Source organism: Anguilla anguilla, chromosome 7 (assembly GCF_013347855.1).
Source record: "Anguilla anguilla isolate fAngAng1 chromosome 7, fAngAng1.pri, whole genome shotgun sequence".
NCBI classification, from domain to species: Eukaryota; Metazoa; Chordata; class Actinopteri; order Anguilliformes; family Anguillidae; genus Anguilla; species Anguilla anguilla.
The window spans coordinates 14,827,851-14,853,763 of record NC_049207.1 but is presented as its reverse complement, the minus strand read 5'-3'; the positions used below and the strand labels follow the sequence as shown (position 1 = coordinate 14,853,763).

Here is a 25,913-nt window from a genome sequence, read left to right as displayed (position 1 = left end):
ATGTTAGAATTTACGACAGTATTCACTTCTCTGTGAATGTGGGCAGCACTCATGTGCTTCTTGAAAAGGACCTTAAACCTTTTACGAAGATTGGCTCGAAGTTTGGCCATCTGACTGGTCAGGTATAGGAGGGGGACCCTTCATGCCATGCATTTGTATAAATAAATGGTATGCACTTGTAAAGAGCTCCTCGCATATGTGTTTGGCTGTCTGGCTGACTATAAAGAATGCAGACATTAATTAACCCCTCTTTGACTGAAAAATCAAAAGGTCTTCAGGTGGAATTGCAGTTCAACAGTGATATTCATATTTCCAATAAAAGGAAATATGTATTAAACATTAAAATGCAATTTAGAGAAAAGAGGCAGATGTGGTAATAACAAAATATAATAAAAGAAGAATAAAAATTAGTAGTTTAAGAAGTAAGACGTGAGTAATGATAAAAGTAAATAAAAATAAGATAAAAACAGCCATAAATACAAATGTGATTACCCACATACTTTGTTTTTAACTTCCTCTTAAAATGTGATGGTGCCTACCTGATATCTTGAGGCAGCATTTTCCACAGTTTAGCTACAGAAAATGAAAAGGTTGCTTCACCACTCTTCTTAAGTGTAATTTCTGGCACATTGAACAAGTTGGCATGGGATGGTATTCAATTTTGCAATAGTTTATAACTACTTATTAACATTTCAGAAATGTATGAAATGGTAATAACTCGTTTTCTACATGTTGTAGTATTGTGGCTTTCATGGCAACTCCTAAGATGGAAGGGGTCATTTCAGGTCACATTGCAGGGTGATTTGAAACTAAGGTCAGGATCTAAAATTACCCCTAAATTCCTTTGTACATGTTTACGCTGTAGAGCCAATTGGTCAAGATTACAGGTAACTTTTTACCCAATATTTTTGAGTAATACCAAGAGTACCTTTTTTAAATTTAATTTTAGGAAGTTATTACTCAGCCACCTTATGACTCTATACAAACAACCACTGATGCATTTAGAGCTTTGGCATCATGCGTTGCTATTGAATGTACATCATCAGTTTGGATGTCATTGTTTCATCAGTGTGAGCACTGGCATTTTCCTGACTGTGGCTGAGTGGCTGCATTTAGCTTGGCTGTAACCTGGCTGCTCTGTCCCACAGCGCCACCTGCAGACTGCTTGTACATGGGGCAGTCCTACAAGCATTCCGGGCGCTTCTACGACCCCGCAGACAAGTGTCGAGCCTGCATCTGCTCCAATGGGACCGTGAGCTGCCAGCGCAGGCCCTGCAGCCACGCCCACTGCTCACACCCCATCCTCCAGGATTGCTGCCGCACTTGCGACGGTGAGTGGGCGGGGACTAATGCCCGCGTACGTCCTTCCACGGTTGAAATTGACCAGACACGTCGGTTTCATAACTAATTCCCTTCTCTGCTTATCTCTCCCTCTCTCTCCCTCCCTCTCTCTCTCTCTCTCTCTCTCTCTCCCTCCTCCGCAGGCTGTCTGTATGACGGGAAAGAGCACGCTAACGGAGAGACGTTTTCTGACCCCTCGGACCCGTGTGGGATGTGCGCATGCCGGCAGGGCACGGTGACCTGTGAGAGGAAGCGCTGCCCCAAGGTCACGTGCCCTTTCCCTGTCCCCACGCAGTGCTGTCAGGTCTGCGATGGTGAGGCATTTCTTCTAATGAGAAAGTGAATCAATGGCATTTATTTTTAGGGTGAACCATCTCTTCAAACTAAAAGTTTTCTTTAACTCTTAAAAACCTTTTAATAAATTAAAAAAAGAAAAACAAATGAGTTTTAGAATTAAAAAAAAAAATTTCTCTAATGTACTTTGGACTGCTGAACTGTATGAATGGTTCTGTATAAATTATTATTGTTGTTGTTGTTGTTATTATTTAGTCTCAATGCCTCACAGTAAATGACATGCCATAATGTGAGGCATACAGTACATAGTGATCTATACTGTTAGTGCGATTGGTGTGACGGAAGGCTCTCTTTCCTCCACCCCTCAGGATGTAACTATGTTGGGGAGGAGTACCTGAATGGTCAGGAGTTCACTGACCCCCGTGACAAGTGCAAACGCTGCAGCTGTGCGGGTGGTCACGTGACCTGCAGCCCTAAACCCTGTTACACAGCCAGCTGCTTGCACCCTGTCACTCTCCCGGGAAGCTGCTGCCCCATCTGTGAAGGTAACATCCGGTGTCCTGTATCCAGCCAGGGCACCCTAGATTCAGCCATAAAGCCCCACATATAGACAAGGAAAAATAAAATCAGGCCATGTTTTAGAGAGTGTCCAGCTTTCTCAGAACTGTGGAACCGTGACAGTCTTTATCACTTCCTGATTTGCAGACATGCAGTTCTGAACAGTGCCCTCGGCAGCTGCAGTTTCGCAGAATCGGATTCCTCCATTTATATTTCATGCCACTGAATAAGAAAACAGCAGTGTTTCCTTGTGGCAGAGTCAGCTTAAAACGGTGGTACAAATGCTCTCTGAAACCTCCCCCTGTCTCCTCTCAGGATGTTTCTATAACGGCGTGGCCATCACCAATGGGCAGTCCTTCCCAGACCCAGACTCAGAGTGCTCCGAGTGTACCTGTAGGGTAAGCAGCATGTATCACTACACACCAGCTCTGTAGAGCATGCTGACTACGCACCAGCCCTCTACAGCTTCCTTATTACACACCAGCTCTGTACAGAATACTGACTATGCACCAGCCCTCTACAGCTTCGTTATTACACACCAGCTCTGTACCGCATACTGACTATGCACCACACCAGCTCTGTACAGCATACTGACTATGCACCAGCCCTCTACAGCTTCCTTATTACAAACCAGCTCTGTACAGCATACTGACTATGCACCAGCCCTCTACAGCTTCCTTATTACACACCAGCTCTGTACCGCATACTGACTATGCACCACACCAGCTCTGTACAGCATACTGACTATGCACCACACCAACTCTGTACAGCATACTGACTATGCACCAGCCCTCTACAGCTTCCTTATTACACACCAGCTCTGTACAATAGTGTCCTCATTATGCATTGAATTAACCCTGGTCCTGGAGAGCCACAGGTTTTATTGGTTTTTATTGTTAACCTGTACTTAATCAATTAGATCAGTTCATTACACAGTTTACTGACTTCACTTGGCTACTTAGGTCTGAATTGGGTGATTTTAAATTAAAAACAAAAAACCAGCAGAGCTTGCAGCTCTCCAGGGCCAGGGTAGCAGACCTATGGGTTAGAACAAAATCCTCAGTGAAACACCTCTTCTCTACAGTGCCCTCACTAAGCACTTAATCTCTGCAGTTCTCTACTGGGGCAATGGTGTGTAGTGGTTAGAGCAGAAGGCTCTGGTTTCATCTGGGAACTGTCTCTAGCAAGACGCTTAACCTGAGCAATTCAAGTTTGAAACTGGATTAATGAGCGCCGCTGTGAGGACGTATGTCATATTGTTGTGTCTCTGCGCGGTGTCCTGCGTGTTTTATGATGAAAAGCCCGGCGATCTCTCCCCTCCAGGCCGGGACAGTGCAGTGTGTCAGGAGGATTTGTCCACCAGCGCCTTGCTCTCACCCTGCCCCTGGGCCATGTGACTGTCCAGTCTGTGAAGGTATTGTGGGACAGGACTGACTCCACTGGCTGACCGAATCACCCACAGTCGCCTTATGTCTGTTCAGGCCATAAAGCTCAACTGACTGGAAGCGTGTGTGAAAAGCCTGTAAAGACTCAAACCTTGGATACGAGTATTATTTCCATAAGCCGATTATGTCATACTGCGAGATGGTAAAAATAACAAAAATCATATGTGCGTTCAACACTGCTTTCAAACAGACAGCCTCAGAACACAACCTTTATCACATTAAACATGTGTTTCTCGCTGAGAAACTCTCACTCTCCTTGATAAAGTCTCATTCAGATGCAGTCACACATTATTTTACTACCTCTGCCTGTTAGGTGCTCTTGATGTTCCTCAGTCAGCTAAGAAGCTAATCTTAAGGATCGTTGCAGTCTAAATGTGAGTCCTGACCTAGCATCTGTGACTGTGTGCCTGCAGGATGTGTGTTCCAGGGCAGGTCCTACATTGATGGAGACGTCTTCTCAGGAGCCAAAGGGAACTGTGAGGAGTGCAAGTGCACGGTGAGATCTTTTATGCCTCTACTTTTCCCTAGCCTTAGTTAATGATAAAGCTTTTTAAACAGCCCCTAAAATCTCCAGCCATTAAGGCATAAAAACACTGTAACTTAAACATAAAAATGTTACACCCTGAATTGGTACAATGGTAGGTGTGAGAGTGAGAGTGAGAGTGAGAAGAGAGAGAGGCAGACAGGGCTTCACGATTGAGCTAGTTAATAATTTAGTTGAAGACTTTCCAGACGTTTTAAAATTCAGATTTTTTCTCAATCTCAGTCTTTCAATTCTGTAATCCTGTATGGAGACTGTTCATAAGAAAAGCATGTTTCTTCATTCTCAGAGAGATACGTACTGTTTAATTAATTGGCGATTAGGGTTATGTGCAGGCAGAATGTTTAGTCAAGGATCCCTGCATGTACATGGCTGTAACCTTGCTGGATTGCATGAAGCTCTAGGTAGTTCACATTATCATTTGAGTGAATGAATAACATGAATAATAAGAGGTGTCTTATGTATATCCCAGTGGCATTAGCTTTTGCAGATACAGATGAAAGATTGTATTTTAATACATGACATATAGGTCACATCAATAATTCCAGGTGTACGACATAATATATCAAGTTATGATTTTTGGGTGGGTTTCCTTTTGAACTATTCAGAAGCAGGTCTGAGAGTTATATTTGTCATGACTGAGTGATCTCTTAATTTCTTCATAGATTTATATTTCACCGCTTCACTCTTTTTCCATTTTGTCCTTGCTCCTGAAAGGCCATGATCACAAATCAGGCCCTTAGTCCCGCACTGAAGTTAATTACTGTGAGATTGTGGGCGCAGATATCCGTTCAACAATTTCATGCTGACACTGAGCTCCCAATTCAATTTTGCTGGTCTTTGTGAGAGCTGTTTCACAAAGATATCCGCAAATATGACTGCAGAGCGTGAGGACAAGTTTCTGTCCCCAAGGAAGCAAAAGTTTGACATGTTATGAAAATGTAATGTGCTATTTTAATAATTTTTCAAAGACCAGTTGCAGGTCCATCCATTAGTCACAACATATGCACTTGTGAAATATGACAACTTGCGTCTGCTGCATTTCAGTATTTAAATGTTGCCCTCGCTGTAGAGTAATTTTTTCTTGTCTGGTAGAGACAGATATTGACAGGAATTCGCTCTCAGTGTACAAACAGAATCACTCAATATAGGCTGAATTGGCAGTGTTCCAGCTCGAGCTTTGCTTCAGTGAATCACGCCACGATCCGTTTGCTTAAGCCCTGTGGTCTTGTGTCTGTTTGCCTTGGTTTGTCTGCTGCAGAACGGAGAGGTGACCTGTGGCTCAAAGCGCTGCCCCAAGATTTCCTGCACGCACCCCGCCAAAGACACCTGCACCTGCCCCGTGTGTGAGGGGTGTCACTTCAATGGCCGGGACTGCACTAACGGGGAATACTTCCTGGACCCAAAAAACAAGTGTCAGCGTTGCACCTGTCTGGTATGGCCAAGTGTCATAATTTTCATTGAAACAATATTGGTGTGTGTTTCTCCAAAGTTTCAAACAAATTAGGTGCACAGGAGAAAATGTGTTTTTTCTGTGGTCATGTAAGTGTTTGCTCTGGGCAGAATTATTTTGAAGATAAGAATTTGAATGGAAATATTAATAATATGTGAAGAGAATACACAAAAATGAGGCTTCAAATTTAAATGAACTCTCAAGCTTTTTTTGCCTGGGGTTTGTTTAGGGCTTAAAGAAACTCTCTCCCAGGGCCCTGTTTAATTGCTTCCCAAACCCACTTTGGCTCCAGCCGTCTGTAGTGCCTAATTGTTTTTACTAAAACAATGCACAACAATGGCTGTGAAAGTTCTGTTCCGAAAGAACAAGAAAACTTCAGACCCCATCAGTCATCTATTGTTCTGACGGAGCCCCGTGTCATGCGTCTGTGTTCTCAGAATGGGGGGGTCACCTGCGTCCCTGTGACCTGTGGCCCGACCTCCTGCCGGAACCCCATCACCCCCCCAGGAGAGTGCTGTCCGGTTTGCACTGGGCAGTGTGAGCACAAGGGACGGGTGTACCAGAGCGGCACGTCCTTTGACTCCCCGTCCGACCGCTGCAGCACGTGCACCTGCCTGGTAAGTGTGTTGAAGGTTGTCACGCAGCAAATGCGTAATACCTGAGCGTCGGATGCACAAACGCACTGCTCCTCCTTCGCTGCTGAATGTAAGGGACTGGCACATATTGCAATGAACTTGAATTGAAAGTAGTGCCAACTTTGAAAGTTCACACTTTTGACACGTCTCTCCTGTCATCGCAAAGGAATCATACATAGTTTGGATTTTCTTTGTTTCTACAGTGCAGGTAATCATTATTAATATTTGTTAATCCTTTTCTTTGAACAATGAAGTATTTAGGAATGTATGGAAGTATTTTGAATGCTATTTAAATTTGTCTTTGCTGAATATTATTCACTGTTGACAGGTATTTTGTCACAGTCAAGTACTTTATGGCCCCGTGCCACTCAAGTTTCTTTTGTGCTTTTGCTTTTCCCCAATTTGTCATTATGTGCTGCAATTTGTTAGACTCTAATTTTGTGTGTGGCTGTCCTGATTGTTAGTGAGGGTGAGCATACTGAGCTTCAGGACACCGTTTTGGCTCAGGTTGGGACAGTGTGTCTGCAGCCGAATTAGACCCCGCTGCAGCTTTTGTTCTTCAGGCAACAGTTGAATCAGGTGTTATCCTGTATGCAGCAGTATTATTCATGGTTCCTGAATGGTGAAGTTAAGTCTGATCCAGGAAGTGACTTTGTCATTTAAGCCACTCACTACAACAGCTTTCCAGGTCTGTAATGTTAGTCTCCTATGACAATGAGTCCACAGAAGTGGGACAAAGGTAGTTTAAATTACCCAGGGCTAGGGAATCTGTAAGTCAGCTAGGTTACAATTGTATTAGTTCCTCCCAAAAATAAACCAAGGCAAGCGCATGCTTGTCTGCTGTCACCTTCCATAGGTGTAGGTGACACAGCGCAGTGATGTCTCGAAAGGTGTAACTGGCGACTGCCAATTCCTAATTTGGAAGACCAGGCGACATGAAGGGCTGCAGATTGTTCCAAAAACCCAATTAGAGGCACTTAATTAATGTAGCCTAGCGAACAATGCTCCTGAGTGACGCAGTCTGTCGCTGTCAGTTTAATTTGGGTGAGCCGTGTTTTATTAGATCGTAAACTTTACTCCCGCAGCTGTGAGGCTAGACAGGTATTTGAGATGAAAACAAGTTTGTTTTTCTGTGCCCTCTGTGGAAAATACATTTTTAAATATTTCTTGATCATGAAAAAAGAAAACAAGGGCGGTTTTTTTTTTTACCTCCCCCACTCTCTCACTTTCTCTCTGTCTCTCACTCTCTCTCACACTTTGTCTCTCTCTCACTCTCTCTCGCTCCCCCCTCTCTCTCTCTCTCTCTCTCTGTCTCTCTTTCATACACTCTCTCCCTCCTCTCTCTCTCTCTCTCTCTCTCTCACATACACTCTCTCACTCTCTCTCTCGCTTATCTCTCTTTCTCTGTCCCTCTCTCTTCCCCCCCCTCTCTCTATCTCTCTCTCCCCTCTCTCACACTCTGTCTCTCTCTCTCTCTCTCTCTCTCTCTCTCCCCTCTCTCACACTCTGTCTCTCTCTCTCTCTCTCTCTCTCTCTCTCCCCCCCCCCCTCTCTCTCTCTGGCAGAATGAGGTGGTGGCGTGTCACAGGAAGCCGTGCCAGCAGCAGTGCTCGCACCCCGTGCCCTCCTCGGGCTGCTGCCCCGCGTGCGAGGGCTGCCTGTACGAGGGCGTGCGCTACGCCTCCTCCCAGACCTTCACCCCCAGCGCCAACCCCTGCCAGCGCTGCAGCTGCGTGCGGGGCAGCGTCGCCTGCACCCCCCAGGTCTGCCCCCCGACCCCCTGCAAGAACCCCGTCACCCCGCCCAACCAGTGCTGCCCCCAGTGCCCAGGTAATCCGCGCTCAGTCGGCCGCACAAATGGCGGTTTCTCCAGTGCGGCGCAGCGGGTTGTCGCCCATTAACCGTGGGTTATTTGCCTTGAATTAGCTGCTTAGCGCTTTAATCTTTTTGATGGAAATGTAATGCTCAGACGGAGAGGCTGCAGTGCCGGCGTGGTTTTGCCCTACTGTGTGCATTTTAGAGGCGTGTCGTCACGCGACAGTTCTTCTCCAAATAAGTTCTTTCGACACATAATTGTGCCGCTGTGTCGGATTTTTTTTGTCACCTTCTGATCCGCATTAAGCGAGTTCGCCCGTCCGCGCCCCGCCGCGCGGCTTAGAAAATTGATGGCGAACGAGGCGAGGCTTGGCCGCAGCCTTTCTCAAATCAACAATCCATACTTGCAAACTGAGTCTCAGTCATTTTTCTCTGTGATGACTCGTTGCCTCAGCAACACCGACACCCCATTGATTCCGTTTTAACACTGTCATCGCGGTCTTGTGACTGCGGCAGTCATATCGCGTCCCCCCGGCTTTCGGCTAGGCTGTCGTGCCGTGTCCATAGCGTTAAATACTACATGACCAACCCTCCCCCCCCACCCCACCCCCCAGCGGTGTGTTTTCACCAGGGACAGGAGTATGCCGACGGACGGCGCTGGGTCCCTTCCGCAAATAACTGTCAGGAGTGCACCTGTGCGGTGAGCCCCTCTCTTTGTCTCTTCCCTCCTCCCTCCCTTTTTTTTTCTTTCCCTCCCTTTTTTTCTTTCTCTCCTCTTCTCTTGCTCTCTGTTCAGCCCAAGATTTTCCTCCTAAAGTGTCAAATATATGAAACAGTGAGAATTATAATATATATAAATGTAATATAAATATAAATGTGTATACATGTGATGCAATAATATTTAATGTATAAAGTTCCATATATATACTTCTATATATATATATATATATATATATATATATATATATATAGAATACAATTAGTTACATTCAAATCTACATTTGAAGTTCAACAGGGAATGGGAATTATTTATTTCACCTCCTTTTAAATAAAACAGTAACACACAAACACATAGCCGTCTACCTGTCTGTCTGTTTGATCTTTGTCTGTATTTGTGTGCGTGTGTGTTGTGTGTGTATGTGTGTTACGTGTTCCAGAGAGGTGAGGTGCACTGTACGGAGGTGGTGTGTAAGGCCCCCTGCAGTCACCCCTCTCCCCCGGTGCTGGGGCAGTGCTGTCCTCAGTGTCAGGACTGCTTCCTGGATGGCGTGCTGTACAGTGACGGGGATGACTTCACTCTGGACGGCTGTCGCCAGTGCTCCTGTAATGTAAGCCCTGTCCCTTCTGCCATCTCATTCCGTGTACCTCTCGCAACCCACCTCTCTTAGACTGGGAACTCACAACAGGTGCCATTACCACAAATTTTACTATCACAGCTTCACCACACTTACTTCACTATATTTTCTCATTAATGCAAGCTGTCAGTATATTGTGAATAAAGAGTACTTACTTCAGCTGCTTTTCAGTAGCATGGCTCAAAATATAAGCCACCAGGCCTTGCTGAACATTATTAGCTGGTCTATGGTCGGCAATAGCAGAGGAGACCAGTAAAATAACACAGAGGAACAGTGGAATAGCAGAGAACGGCAGTGGAGTAACACGGAAGCAGTAGTAGCAGGTAGCCAAGGAGAAATGTAATTGCAGATGAGAGCTGAATTGTATGGGGGAGCTGTAGAATTGCTAATTGCGGCAACAAAATCGCTCTTTACATGGAAGTTCGCCTTTCGTGTTTCAGGGCGGTAACATCCTCTGCGCCAACATCGAATGCCCCAAGCTGACCTGCATGCACCAGGTGACTGAGCCTGGGACCTGCTGTCCACGATGCAGAGGTACCGTACCAATCGCACTCACCAGTCCCATCCACCTGCAAGCAGAGGTGTAAGCACACTAGGTGGGAGCTGCAGAAATATTTGGATGGTTTTATTCTGTGAGCGTAGACAAGCTGCAGCCTCACTGAGACACCACAGGGCACCTCGGACAGGCAGTCTGGGTGGACGGCCTTGATGTGAAATTCTTACACCTTAACTGTCAGCCTGATGTCTCAGAACGGGCATTCGAGGTGATTCAAATTTGATTTAGTTTTGTTGTGACTTTGCTGAAATATAGTAATTTGTTGATCGTTGGATTGCTTGGAAATTTTGTATTATAGATTGTGTCATTCGTGTCATGTAGTTGACCGGATGAAGTTGTCTGTGGAGAATGATAACAAATTATTATTACAATTTTAAATCAAAAACTCTGGGACATGATGAATGACATACTTTGATACCATGACAACATTTTTTATAAATGCGCAATTATAATTGTGGATGTTTGCAAAGTTTGAGAGTTCAAATCTCAATTTTCTCAGGCGAAGCACGTTTCACAAAACTGAAAATCATTCTGCACAAATATTCTGCACATTCACTTGTCCAACTGTTCTCTCTTTCCGCTGCTATTATGTATTTTTGCAGTGCAGGAAATCTTAAACACACCTTACCGGTCTTACAATCATGATTATAATAACCACTGTGATCATAATGGTAGTGCATTGGAATACGTACGGTGTCTCCGCTTGTGCCATTAAAGAAATCACAGCTTGCTTGCGTGCCCACACGCACACACGCACACGCACACACACATACATACACTCACACATGCACGCACACACACTCACGAACGCACACGCACACACACACATACACTCACACATGCACGCGCTCACGCACGCATGCACAAACGCACACACACACATACACATATACACTCACACATGCACGCACACACACGCAAATGGGCACACACACATACACACAAATAAACGCACACACACGCACATGTCCCAGACACGTTGAGATCTCCTTGTAGTTTGCCAGCCTGTGTGTTGCTTGTGTCACATGCCTGTTCCTCGCAGGTTGTAAGTACAACGGGCGTGAGCACGAGGAAGGCAGCACCTGGTTTGCCTCCAGCACCCCCTGCATGTCGTGCATGTGCGTGGACGGCGTGACCACCTGCTCCGAGGTGCGCTGCGTGTCCCCGTGCCTCAACCACATCCAAGTCCCCGGGGAGTGCTGCGCTGTGTGTGCAGGTCTGTACCACCCCCCCCCCCCCAAAACCCTGCCCCTGCCTCTTCCCACTTCAGACAGATGCACTGATGTCAGAATGAGGTTCCCGTGACCCCCACAGTTAATCGAGCTGTCAGCGCCTTCAAGGACATTGTGATATGAACAAATCAAGGTGTTTTTCCTGCAGGGAGCGGTGTGGTCGATTGACTTGCGTCAGTCGGTGATTGACAGCACCCGATCTTTGAGTCCTTGCTATTTCGTGGCTGTAAATAAGGAAATCGTAGCTAAGCGCGCCTTTATATTTCACACGGGAGAGCAGTCTGGGTTTCAATAGTGCATCTGCACTGGGATTGAGAAGAGAGAAGGTCAGAAAAAGAGGACGAGTTCTCATGCCATGTTTTCTTTTTTATTTGTAAAAGAACATCCGTATTAAATCCGGAGAAGTGCATCACACTGTATTTCAAAAGCCCTTCAGCGTGATCCTTGAGAAAATAAAAAATATATATTGTTCACCTGGTTGGACATATCATCCTTTTATACATCAACCTTATAAAGGCAGGCAAGATAGCCCGTGGTGCACTTCCCCTGAGTCCAGTTTTGAATATTTATCAGTTTTTCGTGTGGCTAGCTGATCCTGAGTCAGTGCCCTGGGATCTTTTACAGGGCAGTCTAAGCCCTGGCCACCTCAGTGCAGATTTAGCAAGGAAAAGTGGAAATGAGCAGCCTTGCATAATGCAACAGTGTACATTGAGGTCGGTAAAATTTTAAGGCAGATTCTATTCGGCAGCCTGTTTGCTGCTTCATACGGTTTAAATATTCATGCTTAGCAAATGAGCCCATTATGTTCAGCCACTGCTTTTACAATGCTGTGATTGTAAAAGCACTCACAGAAGATTGTTAAAGCCAGTCGCAAAATCAGTCGTTTTACGGATGAAGTCTGACAGGCTGTCATGATTTGGTTTAGAAAGACAATAAGTTGAACGAAATTGTTCCGACCAAATCAAATAAAATACTTGTAAAAGTGGGATTCCACAGAAATAAAGTGAATATTTGATTATGAATATTCTTCACATGAATATTTCATGGAATATATTTGTTTTACCCCAGGGGAACTTGTTTGAGGTTTGTGTGAATGTTTTAACGCTCTTGACCTCAATGGGAATATACTTGGAGTATATACACATTGATATCTGAAATATATCCCCTTACCACTAACTTACTGAACCACAGTCAAATGACCTTCCTGACGTCCTGTAAAGTAGACCTCTGATTCTTAATCATTACGCACGTTGTTTACCTATGAATATTTCTGCAGTTTTAGTGTTGAACGGCCTTCCTTCTGTTGGCAGTGATTTAGAGCTGAGGGTGGAATTGCATCATGATCCATTCCCTGGTAGTGAACCCCCAGTGGAGTATGACCGAGAGTTGATGAAGAGTTTTGAGACGGTTCTCAGGCATGAAGGAAGGGGCATAATAAAACACCGAAACGTGATTTAAGTGAAGAGCCCTCATAATGACTTGCGCTTCAAGTGATTAATGAAGGGAGGCTGATTTTCTGTTGAAGTCGGGGTGTAGTTTACATCGTTACTGAAACGAGCCATCGGTTTTCGTGCCTGTTGTCTTAGACGTGTCGCTTTGAAGCGTGGGAATAAGTGTAGACTTTACACGCTTTTGTGTCTCTGCCTCTGCACAGACTGCGTCTACAACGGTCGAGTGTACGGCCCTGGAGACAGCTTCCACCCCTCGGATGACCCCTGCCAGATCTGCACATGCGAGGTAGGGCTAAAAATTCCACCGCTTCCCTTTGAAGCTGATAGTCCAAACCAAATGTTATTATAAAATCTGTTTATGGTCATTAAATATAGGTGTTCATGCTTATAAATGAAAAATATATGTGTTAAATATGCCCATTTGAAGAAATAGCTTCATGTATAGGTGCACAATTGCACTTCCTCTATGCTGCATGCGTGCATCACGGTGTGTGTGTGTGTGTGTGTGTGTGTGCAGGTAATGCCGGACGGGGAGCAGCACCTGCGTTGTTACCGGAAGCAGTGTCCCAGCCTGGTGGACTGCCCCAAAAACCATATCCTCTTCTCTGGAACAGACTCCTGCTGCCCCGTGTGTGCCCGTCAGTACCCCATACCCTCCCCTCAAAATTTAGATTTAATTATTTGTTTATTTATTGTTTGTCTGGTTGTTTATATATTTATTTGTGTATTCATAATGATCCTGTGAGGCATATTGGTGCTTGTCAGCATAGCAAAGTTTGGAAAAGGTCATAGGACGATTGTCTGTGTTGTTCACATTCCCCACCGATCCTCAGGGTCTGTCGTCACATGTGCAAGACCCTCACCAGTGCTCACAGTCCCCCCTCCCCAGTGCTAATACCTGCCCTCCCTCCCCAATGCGCACCCCTCTCCCTCACCAGTGCTCATACCCCCCTCCTTCCCCAATGCTCATATCCCTCTCCCTCCCCAATGCGCACCCCCTCCCTCCCCAGTGCTGACACACCCCCTCCCCAATGCGCACCCCTCCCTCCCCAGTGCTCACCCCCTCCCTCCTCAGAGCTCACACCACCACCCCCCCCAGTGCTCACACCCCCCTTCCTAGTGCTCACACACCCCCTCCCCAGTGCTTATACTTTCCCTCCCTCCCCAGTGCTCATACCCCCCTTCTTCCCCAATGCTCACACCCCTCTCCCTCCCCAGTGCTCATACCCCCCTCCTTCCCCAATGCTCACACCCCTCATCCTCAGAGTTCACACCTGCCTCTCCCCAATCCTTACCCCATCCCTCCCCTGTGCTCACCCCCTCCCTGTGCTCGGAATCTGTCATCACACTCTAACCCCCTCAGTCACGGCTTGTTGGGCCTTTGTGTTGACTTTTTTCACGGCCCAGCAGCAGCCGTGTCAGGTACCTTCAGATCCCCTGGCAGTAATATCCAATAAACAGGTGCCAACACGTCCCTTCCACCAGGAGGATGGTAAATTATTGATTCACTGGCGGGAGGGGGGCTTCCCTTTAGTTAGGAAAGGTTAGGCTGATGAATTATCCCATTGGCTTTGACCACAGGTGCCTCCCTGCAACCCCCCGAAAAAACAATTTTCTATTTTCTGTAACAACCAGCCCTGCATTTGAGCTTGGCATCTGAGGCATTCATTAAAAGGGCCCAGATTTTTTTGTTGTAATTAGCCTGAAACTAGGAGAGGATTCAGATCTGCCGCAAGGTGCACGCAGGCTTCAAATCCAATGCACTGCCACATAAAGATATGGCCTGATTGTAATGTTTAAGCATTCAGTGGTACTGAACCACAAACAAACAACAGTGCTATCAGGATTCAGTCATGGTTAAAGAGGTGTGCCTTTAACGGGTGATACGCATCAATGAAAGACTAAAGAGGAAAAGGGGAACAATACCTTCTGATTTGTCTCCCAGAACAAAGTGTGCCGGTAACTATTTTATGAGCTGTCTCTCTCTGCTTTCACTCCTGAATTTCACAGCTCATTTAGAGCTGACCCCCTAAGGCAGACCATGGTTTTGCGTGGGGGGCTACTGAGCGGGTTCTTGGAATGGAGAGGCATATATCGGCAGGCTTCAAGATAGAAATGGCGCCGTGCGTGGTGATCGCACAGGAGGAGTCCCACAGCAGGGGAAGGACTGTTTTGACTGCAGTTGAATGGGATTGCTTTTGTTTGCTGCCCAGAGAAAATGGCTCTTTGTGGCTTTTGTATTAGAGATGGCAGGAGAAGTTTTTTGTCACTGGGTGGTGATGCAGTGGTGCAAGTATTGAGGGGAGATGGCGTGGGGGTGGTTAAATTAGATTTTAGTTAGCTGAAGTTCCCTTTGAGAAGAGGAGTTATTCTATTCTATAGTTAAGGCACTTTGGCTTGCACATGAGTAAGCAGAGGTAGCAAGTATATTCAGTGTGTGCTGGATGAAGACCTTCTGCATTTACTTTTGTGATTCAGAGCCACTGAGCAACTGCACAGCAACCTTGATTGGCAATGAGGTCCATGCCACTGATGACCCTTGTTTCACCTGTCAGTGCAAGGTACCTTATTACACACACAAACACAAACACACACACACCCACTCTCTCTCTCACACACACACACACTCTCACTTACTCTCTCATAGACACACACATGCACACAGACATGCACATTCTCACTCACTCACTCTCTCTCTGTCTCACTCTCTCACACACTCACTCTCTTGCGCACACACACACACACACACACACACACTCACACGCACACACACACCCTGTACAGGTGCTTCCCCCAACAGACAAGGTATGGACGCTTGGATGTTTTTGTGTTTGGGCAGGACTTGACCTGGACGTGTGTTCATCAGGGGTGCCATCCTCTCAGCTGCCCCCCGTCAGAGCAGTTCACCCCTGAAGACTCCTGCTGCCCCATCTGCAATGGTAAATACCCTCCCTCCAATAAGCACTATTCATACATGATACAATTTGATTGACACATTACAGCCATGGCTCATAATGAGTTGAGGGCTTTACGCTGCATCCAAATTTACACACTGCCAAATCCATCAATAACTGAGAAGTAAACAGTATGGTGTCAGGAGAGGTTGTCTTCATTTTCAAAATAAGGAAATGCATATTTCCTCATAAGATTTTTTAAATTGGATTTACATTAGAAGATAAGTGATTTAAGAATAAAAATGACAGGAAATCCCACATGATTCCATACTTGTTCATTATAAGGACAAACAGGTGCGGCAGGTTTTGTGATATGTGCCTATGATGAAATCAATTTAACTTCATCACGTGCTTGTTTTATGGGTATTATTATTTGGACAGTTTGGATTCCATTCATGGACAGTGGCTTATATGTAACATATGAAGAGAAGAATGGAATAATAATAAAGAAGGATAATAGTGGCAGTGGAATGCCTCCTTATCACTGACGCGTTCTTCCATCGTAATGCCACCTACGCTATGGTGTGGGGGTGTTATCATAGCATGCTTCAAGATCTTTTATTAGACGTTCTTTGGATTTGCCTGTCAGACATTGGGAACTTCATGTCACGATTGACAGACTCATGTATTGTTAACTGACATTTTTTTTTGCCAGAGTGTGTGATTGAGGGAAGCAACCAGCGCTTGGCTAATGGGGAGAGCTGGACAGACCCCTCGGATGAATGCATCACGTGCACTTGCAACGTAAGTCCCACAAGATGCCCACAGGTTGTCTCCCTTATCAGCGTGAGGGCCTCGTGTGTGTTATCATCTTAAAACTTTATTCGGCAAGTACTGATTCAGTTTTCATCTGCGTGGAAAGAGCCGGTGTTTGTAAGGTGTTTGAACGAATGGGAATGTCATAGAACTCCTCGTTATGGACTGTAATGATTTGGTGATGTCATCATCGATATTGGATATGGAGATGTCCTGGGTTTTCCCCTGGACAATAATTAGTAGAGGGGAAAGTGCCTCAGAGGGTGAACAGCGACGGTGTAAAGTGCAAACCGTGGCATTCACGCAGTATACATTAGGCCACGGCTGCTTCTGCTGTGAACATGGGGTGGGGAGGCCTTATGCTGCCTTTAAGTGACCAAGCCCCACCATTTTCTTTTTCTCCTTCCATGATGGAGTCTGAGGTTTTATTGATAATGTATTTACCGGATGTTTGCAGAGGCTCTTGTGTTTATGGAGACTCCCCCACTACTAATACCTTATTATTATTATTGGATGTGGTGATGCCATTGTTAATTGTGCATTGTAGTTTGTGTGGCGCTAATGAATGTGTATGTACTTTCAGGTGGGCTATATTGAGTGTAACATCCAGGAGTGTGAACCATTGGTTTGCCAGGATGGGCTGGTAAAGGTCAAGTCTCCTGGACAATGCTGCTATGAATGCCAAGGTATTTGAGTGACTTTCCCAACCCCATAATTTATCTCCATCGCATTAACTATACATTATTTGAATAATTAATACATAAATAATGAAATGTACAAAAGGGAACATACAAACAAGTATGCTGAGGGCACAAGTTTCGTCCCTTGTGATGTGAAGATATGGATTTATCTTGTTTTCCGGTCAAAAAATTTTTTGGAATGTGTGAATTTTTAACACAGAGATACATGCACACTCCGTCTTTCGGATGAGGTGTTCAACCAAGGTCCTTACTCCCTGTGGCATTAGGGATCCCACACCTCTTATTGCAAAGATTAGGTATTTCCACAGTGACCTGGCTTTCTCAACCTGCCACCTAAATATTCCCCAGTTTAATTGGCTAAAATTGTTCTCTACCTCTTCACCTCAGCTGATGTGTTTTGAGTGTTCAGGCACGTAATGGCTACACATTGGTGGTGGTTACGGAGATCTTTCCCCCTCATCACTGTAAAGCTATTAGAGTTTAAGAAAAGTGCTGTTTCAAGGCAAGCTGGGAAGTGAGGAATCCAGATCGGCAAAGCTTTTGTTTGGTGGAAAGTGATGACCAAGTTCTACAAACTGTTTGTGTGTGTGCATGTGTAATGTATGTGTGTGTGTATTTCAGACCCCAGTGTGTCATGTGTATACCAGGGAACACTCTACCAGTCAAATGAACACTGGGAAGTGGATGAGTGCACATCCTGTACCTGTGTGTCGGGGGATGTGCACTGCCAAACAGAACGGTGTCCACAGGTCTCCTGTGCCTCGGTGGGTACTTACATTCACTCTCTGACAACAGTCACACTTACACCACACTCACATCTACATGCTTACTCACAACCACACTTACATTACACTTGCATCTACACCTACAGTACATCCTCACTCACATCCACACTTTCATTATGCTCAAATCAGAACACGTCCTCACTCACATCACACTCTCATCCATACTTACAAAAGTCACATCCTCGCTCACATCCACGCGGTCATTAAGACTCACTTCCGCACTTAATCACTCACGTAATACATGTATTCTCTCTCACGTTCATACTGATGTCACACTGACATTTTGTTAATCTGCAGTGCGGATAGTCCTTGGTTTTATTGACGTTAAACGGGTTAGCTGAAGGAATAACGGCAGGATGTATGCCCCCTTCAGACATGTAGATGTATTCTGCTGTGTTGTGTTCTCTACCCTTAGGCCTTCAAGCTGTGTGTGTGTGTGTGCTTGGCAGCTCAGTGAACTCAGTGATACCAGCATCGGAAATTATACAAACTTGTTCCAAAATTCATTGTTCCTGTTATCCTGTGATCCGATGATGCTGTGATATTCATTTTTTGTTTATATTGTTTATTCCTCTCTCTCTCTTTCCACCAGCATTTCATTTGTCACAGAGCAGTTTGTCAAAAGGGGTGGTGTATTTTTGCCTCCGATAATAAAAATAAAATCTTACGAGCAAGTGCAGCTGCCGCATGAAAATAAGAGATTGCTGTAAAACAGCTGTGATGTTCGGATCTGATCTGCTTCCAGGCCAAGCCTGAGAACAGTCATTATAATCTATCAAATCAAGCCTCATCAGGAGTCGGAACGTCACCCAGAAGCACCGCAGTAAATATGTCTGTGAGGGAAAGGACTGTGATGACAGGCAGGAGCGTGAGGAAAAGTGCATTTTTTTAGCAGACCCGTGAGTGCGTTGAGCAGGGCTGGCCTTTGTTTCTGTGGATGATTCCTGGAAAACAGTTGCTGTCTGTGGAAAACCAGCTTGCATGAAATTCGTTGGTTGAGAGCAGATTCTGCCACTCTATGCTCTGTTTACCGCATTAGGGTACAATTGAGTTGTTTTGAGCTTCACTGCCTTTTAGCGTTTCATCACTTGCATATTGTTTTCAATAAAGAGAGTTCTCTGTTCCTTTTTATGCAAAAGAGCAGTCTTGTCACAGCGGGGGGGTATAGTCTTTTAGAGGAAATGAATGTTAAACACACCCCGCCCATGTGCACACGCACACGCACACGCACACGCACACACACACACAGTGTGTACTCTTGACTTAACTGTAATTAAATTGCAATTGATCTGAACTAATGGCATTGTCAGACCTTACCTCCCACTGGTACACACATAGGAGTCACCATTTTAAAAAACTGTGGTGAATTTACAGGCTGCAAATCATCATTTAAATTAAGAACAAAACATCTGAGGTTTCCCCAGGGGGATTTAAGCACAGGAGCTGTTATGTGACACGCTATTGGGCTGTGTGTTTATCACTGCGGTTTGTGTGGCTCACAAGTGCGCAAGCCTGAACAATGTACAGCAGTTGTACATCAGAGTGTCCGTCTGACATCCTGCACACACCTGTTTTACAAGCAAGGTCATTAAGGGATGATAAGGTCATTAAAGAGATGGCCAGTGATGACGACATCATTGCAGAAATTAGGCCATTATCGAGATGGTGAGGTTGTTTCAGAGCTGAGGTCATTACAGGGATTACAAGAAGAATACAGGCATTTTGTTACCCAGGTGATGATCACTTCCCAGGCAACGAGTGACCTTCTCTGATCTGCCATATGGCAGGACAGTAGGGCTCATGATAACATGATATTGTACACTATCTGTTAAGCTTGATATTATTACCTGTTGCCTTTTGTGTTTTTAAAGGATGAGACCCCAGCTCTGATCCCAGGGATGTGCTGTCCCCACTGCATCCCACGTCCAGCCACCTGCATTGCTTTCGGTGACCCTCACTACCGCACCTTCGATGGGAAAATGATCAACTTCCAGGGGGCCTGTACCTACGTGCTGGCCGAGGACTGTGAGGGTGGGGACTTCAGGTGAGCTGCACGGGGCCCTGTAATACAGTTGATTCAGTCCATTTATTTGGGACCGCGTAGCTTCACTGAGTGGAGCCATGTAACCAGATCTGTGCATTTTTCTATGTGTAGTTTCATGTGATGCAAAAAATGTGAAGTACATGGCTGTACACAAATGTATTTCCTTAGCTGAAGAAGACTGCTTCATTCTATAGTATCAGCTGTATTTATACTGCCCTGCCAAAGAACAGCATATGACATCGCTGTACCATTGAACATTGAACTGGCTACAAATGTATTTATCTCAGTGAACGTGAGTGAAAGCCCATGCAGAACATCATCTAAAGTGTACCCTTGTGCCGCAGTGGCTAGGCAGGCAAAGCACGGGCTTTGGAATCAATAGAGTTGCACACCGAGGATGGTCGTAGCATCGAGGGAGCGGCAAATTGGACGGCCGCTCCTGAGGGTGGGTGGGAGGGACTCAGCAGGCACATAAGTGGCTCCATCAGTGTCGGAATTATGGTTAGAGGCTCGAGGTGTAATGCCTCAGAGGAGACCACATACCGCCAGCGGACGGGGTTGTGTAGCGGCAAATTCTCAGGAGCACACAGGGAGTTGAATAAGACTAGGGTACTAAATCTGGAGAAAAATAGGGAGAAAACCTTAACTTTGCTCACTGAGGTATCTATGCACAAAACACCTAAACTCTTCTGCTCTGCAGCATTCATGTTACCAATGACGATCGTGGTCGCAAAGGCGTTTCTTGGACCAAGGAGGTGACCATCTTCATTGGCGACGTCATGGTGCAGCTGCTACAGAACTGGATGGTCATGGTAATGTTCTTTCTTAGGAAATTGGGGTTGTTTCCTTGTTGCTGTGAGTGATTTCAGCATTGTTGCAGTTTATTGAAGGAGGAAATTTTGACATCTCTTCCTCCATCAGGTGGATTACCAGGCAGTAACACTGCCTTACCTGAAGGAGCCATACATTTACGTGGAGCGCAAGACAAACACCATCTTGCTGAACACCAATATTGGAGTGAAGGTGCTGTAACTCCTCTGTCTTTGTGCACCTCCCTGTCCCTGCTCCTCTCCCCTGCTCCTCTCCTGGTCATTGCCCCTGTACCTTTACTGCTGCCTTAACCTGCCTCCTATGCCCCGCCCTCTCCCATATCATGTGACAGGTGCTATGGAACGGGAAGTCCCACCTGGAGGTCAGCGTCCCAGGGACCTACAAAGACCACATGTGTGGCCTCTGCGGGAACTTCAACAACTACCCCCAGGACGACATGAGGCTTCGCACAGGCCAGGCAGTCAAATCAGAGGCTGCCTTTGGGAACAGCTGGAAGGTCAGTGGGGCGGCGGGCCAGGGTGGACTGTTGAAGTCAGAGACTCGGTGAGCTGCTTCACCATTCTACAGTCGCCAGTCTGCCTCACAAGAAACCAATTTGAGGATATTGAGTGTGTCAATAAGATATTAAGAATATGGATTGATTTTTAACAACAGGTGTAGCTGCAGAATTGACAATGGACAACAGTTTTTTTATGGTGTACTTCCACAAATGATAAATCCTGGCCTATTTTTAGTATACAAGGGCTAGCTTTTCTATATTTTGGGACATTTTACATCAATTCAGCATTCTCTGATCCTAACCTGTAAATGTGATGGATTTACTGTTTTCTCCATCCCATAAAAACGGTTTAACTTCTCTCAAATGTGATTCACAAGCTAATATCCTTTGTAAGGTCCTAGCATTGGAAGCTACCTGGGGCCTTGGTTATATCTTAATTTAAGTAGAGTATGTAATTACTCTAATAAGATAAAGGTGATTAAAATTTCAGAAAACCAAATGTAAAATTTAAATGAATGCTGATTTTAATTGTCTAAAAAATGATGCACTGAATGAAACTATAACTGATACCAGAGGCTTTAATTCTTTGAAAATAAGTTGTAAAAAATAATTGGCACTAAAACATATAAATAAATGTTATCTTGGATTTGTCTTCATTCGTCATTTGTTATTTTTGCAATTTTGTGAAGAAGATTTGAAGTCTCCCCCAAGCTGTGGTATAATCATTGCTTGGGAGACCTTGAGGTTTATTCAACTATGCCAATGCTAACAAGTGTATAACCCTGTAGCAGGGTTATATGAAACATACCGGAACCTCATCAAAGCGGTTTCTGAACTGTCCCTCCACCAGGTGCAGAGAGAGAATGACACTGCCAGCCAGTGCCGAGACGGAGAGGACGTGGACCCCTGCAAGGAGGCCGGCTATTTCGCCCGCAAGACGGGCAATGTCCGCTGCGCCATCCTGAAGTCTGAGGTGTTTGAGCAGTGCCACAAGGTCGTGCCCCCGGAGATGTTCTACGCGTCCTGCGTGTACGACCTGTGCGCCTGTGGCGCCAACTCTGACGACTGCCTGTGCGACGCCCTGGAGGCCTACGCCTCCGAGTGCAGGGAGGCCGGGGTCGTGCTGCAGTGGAGGACCCACGCTCTGTGTGGTAAGCATGTCTGCTGAGATCATAAGTGTTTTAAAAAATAAATTATTTTTTTTTAAAAGAATTAAAAATAAATAAATAAATAAAATAATAATAATAGTCATAATAATAGTCATAATAATAATAACAATAGCAACAGCAATAATAATAACAATAATAATAATAATAATAATGATAACATAATGATAATAATAATAATAATAATAATAATAATTGCCGCTGTTAATGAGCCTTTGTTTGTGTCCCCTTAGCTGTGGGCTGCCCCCTTGACCGTGGCTTTGTTTTCGACGAGTGTGGACCCCCCTGCCCCAAGACCTGCTTCAACAAAGACGTGCCCCTGGGGGTCATCGAGTCGCACTGCTTCAAGCCCTGCGTCCCGGGCTGCCAGTGCCCTGCTGGGCTGGTGGAGCACGAATCGCACTGCATTCCCCCCGAGGCCTGCCCCAAGATAATCTACGGCAACTCATGACAGACGCCTCGAGCAGCCCCTCCCGTCCCCGTAATGGTGCTATCACTCGACTGAACTCGCACTGGAGAGAGTCTCACAGCTCTCTGTTTCTCCTAAGTGCTCTTTCCTGCTCCGCCTCACACCTTGAAAAAGCCATAGAACGCCACGCTTTTCTTAGAACTGGACGATTGTAAATTATCCGTGCAACATCACATTACATTACATTACAGGCATTTAGCAGACGCTCTTATCCAGAGCGACGTACAACAAGTGCATTAGTTCAAGGTGCAGAGGTGCAAAAGAAACACACTAGAGTGAAGTAAAGATCGTAGTGCCAGAAGTGACCACATAGATCAGGACTCCAACCCTGTAGAGTAACCTGTTCGAAGCAGCGAAGCAGTGGCCTTGTAAACAGCCTTACTTGGTAAACTTTGTGTTTTTAAACTTGCACCTTTTGACGTTTATATTCTGGTAAATGCCTGAAGAAGTTTTACAGTCAAAATTATTTCTACACATTAGAGTTACCCTGTTGTTTTGAGGTATAATCTCAAATTAGGTATAAAAGTTAGGTGCTTGTATTTCCAGGAGATAATTTTGGTTGACAGAACAAATCAGGATGTGGGGTCAGCTTCCTGTTGACATCAGAGTCTAGTAAAAATTTTTTAAACCTAACTTTATCCTAGAGGATTACAGCGTACCTTCTGCCATATTCATGATTTCATCTTCTTTGCAGTTTGATCTTCTTAATGAATTTCAGTGAAATAAAATTCATTAAAATGGTTAAGCAGGTGGAAACAAAAAGTATTCTGCTGAATTTCTGCAGGAATGTGTGAGTCACCTGTGCTGTGTGGTGTCAGTTTTTTAATGTCAGGTTTATGTAGCCGACTCACACGTTAAAACCGCAGCCAAACTTGAAAAGTTCACAAAACTTTTGAAGAAGAAATGTTTGGCTGATACATAACACTGTACATGGTTACAAAATGTACATTTCTTGAACATAGCTTTGGCAGACACTGGCATTAACTAAAGGTGCTATGTAAGAATTAAAATCTCAATGTCAATGAAATGTCTTGCTCATGATGCTGTGAGGACAGAGTAAGCTTTTTTTAATTTTGTTTGCAGTTTGACAATTTATATGTAAAGCTGTTTTCTCTGAGTTGCTTCTCTAAGGCATAAAATGAAAAAAAAGAATTGCTCAGATGAATGTGTAAGTGTAAGTGATTAAAACAAAAAATAGAAGTGTCTTTTCTATTATCATTCATTCTCCACTGTGAATGAACCTGCGAGTATCTGGTTCCAGTGCAAATTAACTGAAACGAAGGCAGTGAAAGAGAGAGGAAAAGAGAAGGCATTAGAATAAATAATGGGTGTATTTTTCACTCATTTACTTTCGTAACATACCTATTGTCTGTATCAAGGGCTTGGATTTAGTCTGGCCCTTTTGGTCTTTGTCCGTAATGTTGCAAAACAAAGTCCTTCAAGGCATTTTATAATTTTTTTGTAGAGCTTATTTTCGACTTTTGATTTTACATTGATGTATTATCCGTGCAGCTCATATGGAAGTTTCTGAATGTACAGAAATGAATTAAAAAATGAGTTTTTTATAAAGTAAAACAGTAATGCTTTATATGAAGAGATGAGGTTAAAGAAAATTTTAAAAAACATGAATGAAAAAGCCATTTCAAAGATTCAAACTTGTATTTTTGTAATACAGCTGAAATTAATGTTTTTTTTATTGACTGAACCGTTTCATTTTGTTGTAATCATGCTTTAGCGCTTGGGTTTTGACTGACAATTATAAAATCACCATCAGCCTCATGGGATTTTCACAACATTTTGTTCATAGCTGTGAAAAGGGAAGTCTATTTTTGCCTTAGGATAGTTCTGTTGATTTTCTAAGTTGGTTTTCAGAGGTCTTTGCTCAATACCTCAGACTAATGGTTAATATCAAGTAATTTACCATACAATGAGTAATAATCTGAAAACACCATTTCTTCTCCTCCATCTGATGCCTTGCTTTGCTCAATTTAATGGATCTGATTTATGCTGTATGTGTCAGGTGATCTGATCAGATTTAGACATATATGGTGTGTATGTACATGCACAGTTTATCTAAAATACTGTATAATATCCTTGTTTCCATACGAATGGTTTTTCTGTCACTGGATAATTGTTAAAATGGAAGAATGTGCAAAAATCAGAAAGCAGCTAAACTTGATGAGTTGCATAGATTATACGGCCTTTTTTGTGTAGCCTTGGTGTTAATATTGTTGTTAAAATGGTGTACAATCATACACAGAGAGTAAAAACGATGACTGTGTGCATTTATGGTTTCACAGAACATGCATATTCATTATTCAGTATTAATGGTGCTTAAATGGTGTTTAAATTACGTTTCCTAAAGTACAATATCATGGTTTATTCCTATTTATTTTTTGTATTCTTTTTTACCATTCTATTAATAAACATGTTATATAGATACTAGATTTTTTTTGCATCATCTGTATCATATATATTCTGTATAAGTTAATGTGATAGTAAAGTCATGCACAATTTTTTTTTTCCTAAAGGATATGATCAGTGCAAAAACCACATATTAGGGATATATTGATGCTTTTGTTAATGCATACAACTATTTTTGTAGAATATAATATTTCAAGCATTTGTCAAAAAATCTAGAAAAACTGTTCTGATGGACAACCATCAGTACATATTTTCTAGATTTTGTGACAAATGCTCCAGTGTTTCTTACACAGCAGTAATTGTATTTCTTATTTAGTTTTTGACATGCATATGTATTTGTAATATTGTTTTTTTTAATGTAGTCTAAAATGCAACGTGTATTCCTGCTGTACTCTGAAATCTTTATGAACGTAGATTTTAATTGCACAGTAATATACTAATAATAGATTCATGTAAATAATTAAATTGTGTGTGAATGTATTTATAGCTGTATGTATTCATTCTTTAATCTGAAAATGATTTAAAGTACCATTTAGGCAGCTGGACCGTGTAAACATTATTCCTACACTGGAGATTAATAACAGATAGAAAATTGGAAGGTTTGCAGA

The 25,913-nt window shown here is 44.1% G+C and overlaps 1 protein-coding gene across 3 annotated transcripts in view; it reads left to right on the top strand.

Annotated features, from left to right (window-relative positions):
* The window catches only part of kcp (kielin cysteine rich BMP regulator), a 69,892-nt gene extending 44,107 nt beyond the window's left edge, over positions 1-25,785 (top strand). For all 3 annotated transcript variants that reach the window (XM_035426617.1, XM_035426618.1, XM_035426620.1), the window contains 26 exons: positions 1,149-1,331; positions 1,485-1,655; positions 2,004-2,180; positions 2,509-2,591; positions 3,517-3,607; positions 4,052-4,134; positions 5,441-5,614; positions 6,070-6,249; positions 7,833-8,097; positions 8,697-8,782; positions 9,240-9,410; positions 9,878-9,971; positions 11,036-11,209; positions 12,880-12,962; positions 13,194-13,314; positions 15,155-15,237; positions 15,516-15,615; positions 16,286-16,374; positions 16,970-17,072; positions 17,709-17,851; positions 19,744-19,916; positions 20,617-20,728; positions 20,838-20,939; positions 21,079-21,243; positions 22,097-22,397; positions 22,646-25,785. In XM_035426617.1, coding sequence (XP_035282508.1) covers positions 1,149-1,331; positions 1,485-1,655; positions 2,004-2,180; positions 2,509-2,591; positions 3,517-3,607; positions 4,052-4,134; positions 5,441-5,614; positions 6,070-6,249; positions 7,833-8,097; positions 8,697-8,782; positions 9,240-9,410; positions 9,878-9,971; positions 11,036-11,209; positions 12,880-12,962; positions 13,194-13,314; positions 15,155-15,237; positions 15,516-15,615; positions 16,286-16,374; positions 16,970-17,072; positions 17,709-17,851; positions 19,744-19,916; positions 20,617-20,728; positions 20,838-20,939; positions 21,079-21,243; positions 22,097-22,397; positions 22,646-22,863 — 3,725 coding nt within the window. In that variant the 3' untranslated portion in view covers positions 22,864-25,785. The remainder of the gene's footprint in view (positions 1-1,148; positions 1,332-1,484; positions 1,656-2,003; positions 2,181-2,508; positions 2,592-3,516; positions 3,608-4,051; positions 4,135-5,440; positions 5,615-6,069; positions 6,250-7,832; positions 8,098-8,696; positions 8,783-9,239; positions 9,411-9,877; positions 9,972-11,035; positions 11,210-12,879; positions 12,963-13,193; positions 13,315-15,154; positions 15,238-15,515; positions 15,616-16,285; positions 16,375-16,969; positions 17,073-17,708; positions 17,852-19,743; positions 19,917-20,616; positions 20,729-20,837; positions 20,940-21,078; positions 21,244-22,096; positions 22,398-22,645) is intronic.
* The last annotated feature ends 128 nt before the right edge of the window (positions 25,786-25,913 follow it).